This window comes from Sturnira hondurensis, unplaced genomic scaffold (genome assembly GCF_014824575.4).
Source record: "Sturnira hondurensis isolate 20B ecotype Veracruz unplaced genomic scaffold, ASM1482457v3 Scaffold0013034, whole genome shotgun sequence".
Lineage (NCBI taxonomy): Eukaryota > Metazoa > Chordata > Mammalia > Chiroptera > Phyllostomidae > Sturnira > Sturnira hondurensis.
In genome coordinates this window covers 1-9405 of record NW_028085665.1, presented here as the reverse complement: position 1 = coordinate 9405, position 9405 = coordinate 1, and the positions used below count along the sequence as shown (strand labels likewise).

The 9405-nt window shown below is 56.4% G+C and overlaps 1 protein-coding gene across 1 annotated transcript; it reads left to right on the top strand.

Moving 5' to 3' along the window:
- The first annotated feature begins 895 nt into the window (after window positions 1–895).
- LOC118997303 (leukocyte immunoglobulin-like receptor subfamily B member 5) lies at window positions 896–8541 on the top strand. The gene is made up of 5 exons (XM_037060898.1): window positions 896–1193; window positions 6718–6834; window positions 7408–7460; window positions 7845–8006; window positions 8086–8541. The coding sequence occupies exons 1-5, from the start codon at window positions 896–898 to the stop codon at window positions 8230–8232; spliced, it is 777 nt and encodes a 258-aa protein (XP_036916793.1). The 3' UTR covers window positions 8233–8541.
- The last annotated feature ends 864 nt before the right edge of the window (window positions 8542–9405 follow it).

Here is a 9405-nt window from a genome sequence, read left to right as displayed (position 1 = left end):
ACAGGGGAGCCCTGTGACCATCTGGTGTCAGGGGTCACTGGAGGTGGATGCCTAAGATCTGTAGAAAGACAGCAGCTCTGAGCCCTTGGATGCGAGCATCCCACAGGCCTCCAGCAACAAGACCGGGTTCCTCATTCAGTCCATGAGCTCACAGCACGCAGGGCTGTACCAGTGTGTGTACAGCACTGGGGGCAGGCTGTCTGAGAGGAGTGAGCCCCTGTTCCTGGTGCTGACAGGTAAGGGGGACCCGGGTCTCCTCCCCACTGTGGGCTCCTCCTAGAGGATGAAGGGGACAGCTGGGACTTTAGGGGGCCTCACCCCTCACAGCACCCACCTAGGGGAGGTAAGTTAACTGTCCCCTTGAATTCAGATTCTCCTCCCTCAGGAGAGTACAGTGCACCCTCCCTCTTAGCCCACCCAGGCCCGGTGGTGACCTCAGGAGGGAACGTGTCCCTCTTGTGCAGCTCAGGGTCCACATGGGACAGGTTCCACCTGCTGAAGGAGGGAGGGGCTGAGCTGCCCCAACACAGGAAATCGGAATGGAGATACAATGAGAGGAGGAGGCAGGCTGTGTTCTCTGTGGGCCCCCTGAGCTCCTCCCATGGGGGGACCTACAGATGCTATGGTTCCTCCAGCTCTGACTCCAATGTGTGCTCACAGCCCAGTGACTCTATGCCTTGAGGTCACAGGAGAGGTGGCCCACACTTGATTTCAAAACTTTTTGGTGCCCCACGTATCTGGTCTAAACCGTGTGGGTAGTAAAGCCCTTGGGTGTGGGGGGGTCAGTGATTCAGGTTTATGGGGACAGAACCACAGGCAGGACCCTTAGAGAAGGACAAGTGAGAGCTCTCCCTGAAGCCCCAGAGGGCCATGGATGTGTGTCCTCTGAATGACAATGACCTTCTCCCCAGGTGTGTACAGGGAGCCCTCCCTCTCAGCCCAGCCTGGGCCCCTGCTGCTGCCTGGAGACAACCTGACCCTCCACTGTAACTCAGAGCCCAGCTTTGACAGATTTGCCCTGACCAAGGATGAGGGGCCCACACCCCCCCAGCGTCTGCAGTGGCAGCACAGATCGGACTTCTCCCTGGGCCCTGTGAACCTCACCCACGGGGGTCGATACAGGTGCTACAGTAGACACAACCACTCCCATGTGTGGTCGGCCCCCAGTGCCCCCCTGGACATCCTGATTGCAGGTGAGGAGCCTGCCCTGCCCCCTGTTCTGACTGTCTGCACAGGGCTCAGACCTGGGGTCACCTGGTCGGAGCAGCTGGGGTCTGCAGCTGGGGTCTCAGCAGCTGGGGTCTGCAGACCTTCCTCCACATGGACAAACTTCAAGTCTGTTGGGTGGTGATGGGGTCCACGTCAGGGTTCCGGAGCAGAGGCTGAGGGAGGCTGAGGTTTAGGGGAGGTTTAGAGAAAAAAAAGTATGTTAGGGGCCTGTAGAAAGAAGATGCCACTGAGAGGGACTGAAAGGAGCTGAGAGGGGTCACAGAATGAAGCTGGGGAAGGAACTACATGGTCCCTCAGCTCAGGGTCAAGGGAATGGGGGAAGCTATGACCTCTTTCACATCACAGCCCTCCTCTCCCCAGGACTGGACACGAAACCCTCCCTCTCAGCCCAGCCTGGACAATCCATGCCCCTGGGAGCGACCGTGACCCTGCAGTGTCAATCTGAGGTCAGGGCTGACACCTTCCACCTGCACAGGGAGGGGTCCCGGGACCCTCCCCAGCAGCTTCGTCTGCAGGACACAGCGGCCCCCTCTCAGGCCAACTTCACCATCAGCCCTGTGACCTGGGGCCACCACGGGACCTACAGGTGCTACAGCTCACTCAGCTCCTCCCCCTTCCAGCTGTCACAGCCCAGTGACCCCTTGGAGCTCCTGGTATCAGGTGAGGATCCCCAGCCCAGGTCCACTAAGGGAGCAGACTCCATCCCAGGACAGCTCTGGGCTGGGACGGGAAGGAGGGTGAAACAGTGAGGTCAGCAATAGGGGGAATCCCACTCCAGAAAAAGACAGAGAAAGTGGGGAGTCCCCACACTCCCCTTGCCTCACCCCATTGAGGGTCTGTTCAGTGGTGGTGTGTGCACAGAGGACACTAAAGTGTGTGAAGGCACATTTGGGGGACATGTATTGGACTATGGGAGACAGGAGGAGACAGGCCCACCCACAGCCTCCCCTGGCTCCTGTGTCATGCAGCAGCTGGGGTCTGCAGACCGTCCTCCACATGGACAAACTTCAAGTCTGTTGGGTAGCAGAGTCCTCGTAGCCCAGAGGAGACACAGACTCCACCAGGCTTCTGCTATTTCTCACTTTATATTTCAACACATCACTTGGGCCTCTTGCCTCAAGCAGCAGAGAGGTCACTGGGTCCCTTGTGATCAGCAGGGAGGAAATACATGAAGGGCAAGATGCCCAGCTCAGAGGGGGAGAAAAGAGCAGGATCCCCTCCTGCCTCTGTCTGTGTTGGTGACTCAAGGCCCCTGAGCTGTTCTGGTCCCAGTGGAATAAATCCCACCTAGGAGATCGAGTCACAGAGGACTCTCATTATCAGTCAGGGTGATGGGGATCCTCTGAGAGTTTAAGTCAAAGTAGAGTTCACAGAGCCCCCTTCAACTGAACCCCAGTGACAACATCCTACCTGTATGTGGGACTCACATCTCCCATCTATCAGAGCAGAATCCACTCCAGGTTTTGAAACAGCTCAGTCAGTTTAGAACTGGGATGCTAGAGAATCCCTGTGGGAGAAAGAACATGAGCCCAACCTGGGCTTGTCCTGTCTCCCTGGGGGACCCCTGTCATTACCTGGGTGTGGGAGGATGGCTGGGCTTCTACTCCGTTTCCATGACACCAGCTGGTCAGCTGGGTCAAGTCATCCCCCACAACACCTCCCACCAGAAGTCCCATCAGTGCCCCCTCCCCCTCCCAGAGTTCCCTGCACGGCCTGTGACTTCATTGGTCACATTATCAGGCCTGTGACCCACAGAGATCTGTGTTGTTATGCAGGTGTGCATCTAAAGATTTTGGTTTTTCCTATATCTTTTTGCTACTATCTTACCAATATTCCAATTACATTACAAACTAAATGAACACTTAGAGGATATGTTAAATTTGGCAATTCTCAAAGCCAAAAATGCCTGTGTTGTACATAGTCAGTTACTTATCTTTTTGAGAAGAAAAACTGGTGGAAAGAAGAAAGGAACGAGACATGAAAATTCTGTTCCCAAGTCAGAGACACAAGGAGGCAGCTGAGGTGGAGCATTGAAGACGTACATCCAGCCGTCACTCCTTCACGGCCTGACCTTCAGGACAAATTGAGGTCCCCCGTGTGCATCTGGGCTTTCCACAGCAATGCAAGTCCAGCCCCAGAGATGCTCACCTCGGGGAATGGAGTTGGGTCCCATTAGTCTGAGAGACACATTGAAGATTAGAAAAGAGATGACCTAAGCCATCCCACACCTCTTGTCTCATATCTTATCAGTTGGAGGAAAATCTCACAGGGACTCACTTCCAGGGCCGCATCAGGACCCAGAGGACAAGGTCCAGGCACCTAAGTCAACCCCTAGACCTGCTTCAGGACAAAGATGCCCCTAGGCAGATGGGGACACACTCTGGGTCTGAGCTGATGGTAACCAGTGTGGGAGGGGCCTTGGAGTGACAGCCGGGGAAACTGAGGGGACAAGGATACCCCCTGATGCTGTGGGTCTGATTCTTTTCCAGCAGTTCATCCCAAACCCTCCATCTGGGCTGACCCAGGCCCCATCGTCAGCAAGGGGAGCCCTGTGACCATCTGGTGTCAGGGGTCTCTGCAGGCAGATGGCTACCTTCTGTATAAAGAGAGGAGTTCTGAGCCCTTGGATGTGAACATCCCACAGGCCTCCAGCAACAAGATCGGGTTTCTCATTCAGTCCATGAGCCCACAGCACACAGGGCTGTACCAGTGTGTGTACATTACTCGGGACAGGCTGTCTGAGAGGAGTGATCCCCTGTTCCTGTTGGTGACAGGTAAGTGGGACCCGGGTCTCCTCCCCACTGTGGGCTCCTCCTTAGAGGATGAAGGGGACAGAGTGAGATTTAGGGGGGTCTCACCCCTCACAGTCCACACCTGGGGAAGGTGGGGTGACAGTCCCCTCTAACTCAGATCCTCCTTCTCCCTCAGGAGCGCACAGCGCACCCTACCTCTCAGCACAGCCAGGCCCCGTGGTGACCTCAGGAGGGAACGTGTCCCTCTTCTGCAGCTCACAGTCCACATTGGACACGTTCCACCTGCTGAAGGAGGGAGGGGCTGAGCCGCCCCAACACAGGAAATCAGAATGGAGATCCCATGAGAGGAGGAGGCAGGCTGTCTTCCCTGTGGGCCCCCTGAGCTCCTCCCATGGGGGGACCTACAGATGCTATGGTTCCTCCAGCTCGAACCCCAATGTGTGGTCACAGCCCAGTGACCCTCTGCACCTCCAGGTCACAGGTGAGGTGGCCCACACTTGGCTGCAGTTCTTTCCTGGGCCCCAAATAACTGATCTAAACCTTGTGCCTAGGAAAGCTGTGGCGGTTGTGGGGGTCACTGACAGGAGTTTATTGGGGACAGAACCACAGGGAGGAGACTTAGGGAGAGACACGTGAGAGCTCTCCCTGCAGCCCCAGTGGGCGGTGTGTGTGTGTTTCTGTTCCCTGGGTGACAATAACCCTTCTCCCCAGGCTTGTACAGGGAGCCCTCCCTCTCAGCCCAGCCAGGCCCCCTGCTGCTGCCTGGAGACAGCCTGACCCTCCAGTGTCACTCAGAGCCAGGCTTTGACAGATTTGCCCTGACCAAGGATAAGGGGCCCACACCCCCCGAGCGTCTCCAGGGGCAGCACAGCCCCAACTTCTCCATGGGCCCTGTGAACCTCACCCACGGGGGCCGGTACAGGTGCTACAGTGGACACAACCTCTTCCATGTGTGGTCGGCCCCCAGCGCCCCCCTGGACATCCTGATTGCAGGTGAGCAGCCTGCCCCGCCCCCTGTCCTGACTGTCTGCTCAGGGCTCAGACCAGGGGTCACCTGGGTTGTGATGGGGTCCACGTCAGCGTTCTGGAGCAGAGGCTGAGGGAGGCTGAAGTTTAGGGGAGGGAGAGAAAAAAAGTATGTTAGGGGCCTGTAGAAAAAAGATGCCACTGAGAGGGAATGAAAGGAGCTGAGAGGGGTCACAGAGTGAAGCTGGGGAAGGAACTACATGGTCCCTCAGCTCAGGGTCAAGGGAATGGGGGAAGCTGGGACCTCCTGCACATCACAGCCCTCCTCTCCCCAGGACTGGACACAAAACCCTCCCTCTCAGCCCTGCCTGGGCTCTCCGTGCCCTGGGGAGCAAACGTGACCCTGCAGTGTCAATCTGAGGTCAGGGCTGACACCTTCCACCTGCACAGGGAGGGGTCCCGGGATCCTCCCCAGCAGCTTTGTCTGCAGGACACAGCGGCCCCCTCTCAGGCCAACTTCACCATCAGCCCTGTGACCTGGGGCCACCAAGGGACCTACAGGTGCTACAGCTCACTCAGCTCCTCCCCCTTCCAGCTGTCACAGCCCAGTGACCCTCTGGAGCTCCTGATTTCAGGTGAGCATCCCTAGCCCCACCCCTGTGTCCTCCTGATCAGGTCAGCACCCTGTCCCCCAGGGAACTTTTGGCTGGATACAGAGTGAGGTGGTCTCTGAATGAGGGTCAGCCTGAGGGACTCTCACCTCACAGAGGGTTGAACAACCAGAACTACCTCACTGCTGCCTGAAGTTCATCCTCCCATGTGGGGCCCAGACAACTTCTAGGAGCCCAGGGAGGCTGGAGAGGCCTCAGGCTGAGCAAAAGGAGGACAGGCCAGGGGCACCCATCCCGATCCCCCTCCTTCTCCCAGAGAACAAAAGGCCGAGTCAAGTGTGGTGTATAGCAGAGGACTTGCTCCCAGAGAGAACATCACCCTCACGGACACCCTTAGCTCCCAGGGAGGCTGTGGGCCAGACAGAGATTCTGGGGGTGGATCATGGGACCCCGAAAGCTGTGAGGCAATCAGCCGATGAGCGGGGGGCTCATGACAGAGGGAGATGCTGTGGTCCCACCTGTGGGAAGGGCAGCCAGGGTGAAGCAGGGTGAAGGCAGCCCCCACCAATTACCCCCATCCTGAATTTTTGGGAGGTTCCTGAGGATGGAGAATCCCCCATGGGTGGGACTGGGGGATCCACAGACAGGCCTGCAGATCGATCAGTGAGAGTGTATGTGGGGAGATGGTGGGTGTGTCCCTGGGGACAGGGGCTGAGTCCTGGGCAAGTTCAGGCGCCTCTGGAGGCTCGGACTTGGCCACACCCTTGCCCCCTCTGTGCCTCCGGGTCCCAAGCGTAGAAGGAGAGATTCGGGGTCCAGGGCTTAGATTTCCTTCCAGTTCTGGCTCTGACCTCCTAGAAAGGGGCCTCCCAGGGAGCCCGGAACGCGAAGCTGTGTCCACCTGGAGGAACAGGAGGACAGCACAGGAACCCACATCCTGGGGTCCAGTCCCAGCCCTGCCCCGACCAGGCTGGGTGACCGGGGGCATGTGGCTAACCTCTGGGCCACAGTGACTGGATGGGGGGTCAGCCATTCCTGGTGCACCAGGGCTGTGAGGTCAGAGCACATGAAAGACAGACCCCAGCACATGCCTCGCACACAGTAGGTGCTCATTAAATGGCACCCTTGGTTCACTCACAATGTCACACCAGCTCAAGGTCTCGACCGGTCCCTGAACATCCTGATTGGGGTCTCGGGGGCCCTCGTCCTGCTGCTCTCCCTCCTCCTCTTCCTCCTCCTCCGACACCGGTGTCAACGCAAAGGCAGGACGTCAGGTGAGTAGGGCATGGGGTGACCTGGGTCACAGGAGAGAGGGGCTCAGAGCACCTGGCACAGGAAATCAAATAGATGGGGAAGGCACACTGAGCAACGGATTTCTCCAGAATCTCACATCAGAAATCTGGAAGGAATACACTTAATGTCAGTACATGTACAAAAGTTCAGGTAAACCTCTGTTGTCTTCAATCTCCTGAAATATGAAATACACACACAAGCGTGTGTCAGGGTTTCCTTCTTTCCTCGGGAATCACTCCAGGAGCGGTCCCTTCCCTCCCAAGTCTGACACTGCCCCTCTTCACCAGCCCAGACAGAGGCTGATGCCCAAAAGCTCCCATTTGTGAGAGGAAAGCACCCCTACCCTGTGGGAGGGGGCACAGGGATTTCAGAAGCCAATGGGGGAGGGGACAGCCTGGGAGAGTGTGGGGGTCAGAGGTGAGGACTGATATTCATAGCATGACCTGGCCCTGCACCTCACCCCTGAGTTAGCGGCCCACCTGGGAGAAGGCTGGTCTGCAGCCCTGAGCACTCAGGGTCCCTGCCAGGAGACACACTCCACTCTGTCCCAGCAGGTGCTGCCCTGAAGGACCCACAGCCTGGGGAGGGCCTAGAGCTGGACCCTCAGGTGAGACCCCTGCTTCTGTCCAGGACACCCACCAAGAACCTTCCTGTTGCCCAGTTCGCTGCAGTGGTCACTTCCATTGGGAAGGAGAGAGTGTGTGGTCTGGGCAGGGAACAGACGAAACAGCAGGTGCAAAGGTCCAGAGGCAGGACCTGCTGCTTCAGACAGATGGGCCCTGGAGCAAGAGCTGCATGAGCAACAGAGAGTGTGTTAGGTTAAGAATCAGAACTGCAGAAGCTTCCAGATGCCCCAAGGCTCAGGAAGTACCTGAAGATTCTATCCTAAGAGTGACTTAATCTGATTTAAAGTTTAAATCAGGAATCTGGCTACACGTGGAAAATTGACTGGAATCAAAGAGACGCTGGTTCTGTCTCACTGTCTCTGCAGCAGAACGGGCCTGATGACAATTCGAAGCAAGTGACCTACGCCCAAGTGAACTTCAGATCAAGACTCAAGCAAGGAGTGGCCACTTCTCCTCCCCCCCTGTCAGAGGAGTTGCCAGACAGGAAGGGCAGACAAACAGAAGAGGACAGACAGATGGACAGTCAGGTGGGTCCCGTCCTCTCCAGGCCCCAGGCTTCCCCAACCCCAACCCCCTTTCACCCCTCTCACTGTCCCCCTGCTCCAGGCTGCTGCCTCTGAAGGCCCCCAGGATGTGACCTACGCCCAGCTGACCCTCATGACCCCCAGACGGAAGACGGGTGCACCCCCTTCCTCCCCATCACACCAGCCCTCAGATGAGCCCAGTGTGTACGCGACTCTGGCCGCCCACTAGCCCTGGGAGCACCCAGACCCCACACTCCAGGGAGGGAGCCTGCAGGGACCCCAGAAGGCACAGGAGCTGCCCCTAAGGACACTCAGGAAGGCTCCAGTCAGCCTGGGGACCTGACATGCACCCCCAGCAGCTTCTGGGACCCTCCAGAGTCCCCTGATCATGCATTCACAGATAAGTACTATCCATACACTTTGGAACCAAAGCAACAGACTTCTCAAGAATCAATGTGTGTCTCCTGGCTGGTGTGGTTCAGTGGGTTGAGGGATGGCCTGTGAACCAAAGGATCACAGGTTCAATTCCCAGTCACGCCACATGCCCAGGTTGTGGGCCAGGTCCACAGTAAGGGGTGAGAGGCAACCACACATTGATGTTTCTCTCCCTCTCTTCTCCTCCCCTTCCACTCTTTCAAAAAAATAATAAATACAATATTATTTTTAATTTTTAAAAAAGGATGCGTGAATATGGACTGGATAAATATCCCAAGAATGAGGATATCTGATTTCAGGAATGAATGAATGGTTTTAGAGTCAAAAACTCATTCAGTGAAATTCAACATTAAAAGAAATAGCAAAAAAGAAAGCTACATCAACAAATGCAACCCTTTTGTTAAATCCCTGCACCAATTTATAATGAAAAACTCTTCAGAAGTGAAAGGGTATTATCTATAACTTATCAAAGCATCATTCAAACACTTTATAAACAAGATAGTGTTTAAGGTGAACACTAGAAAGCTTTTGGACTTCCGCCAAGATGGAGGCATAGGTGGAAACACTGTGCCTTCTCCCACAACCAAGTCTGAATACAACAAAGGTTCAGTAAACAAAGACAGAGCCAAAGAACAGAACATTGAACTATACAGAAGTCTGACAACAACGAACCGTTCAACCCAGACGGTAAGAGGGGCAGAGCCAGCAGCGGAGCAGGGTCGGGCAGGAAGGAACCCCGAACCAGGCATACAGGCAGCCTGGACCCAGTTGGGGTGTGGGGCAGACTGACCGCGGTCCCACATTCTCGCACAGTGAGACGGACCGTGCAGGCCCCAGGGGGCAAACCTAGTGGTGGAGTGCTGACTGCAGCGGTGGCAAACTCCCGTGCAGTGGGACAAACGTGCAGGCCTGGTGAGAGTGGCAGCTGAGGCTCCTACAGCAGGAGCAGCGGGAGGCCTAGACGGGA

Bases quoted from the DNA above. Each gene is read 5' to 3' on its own strand.
- LOC118997303 (XM_037060898.1), top strand. From the start codon at position 896: ATGACCTTCTCCCCAGGTGTGTACAGGGAGCCCTCCCTCTCAGCCCAG. The intron at 6,835-7,407 runs GTGAGTAGGGCA...CTGTCCCAGCAG, and splicing joins ACGCAAAGGCAGGACGTCAG to GTGCTGCCCTGAAGGACCCA. The intron at 7,461-7,844 runs GTGAGACCCCTG...CTGTCTCTGCAG, and splicing joins GCCTAGAGCTGGACCCTCAG to CAGAACGGGCCTGATGACAA.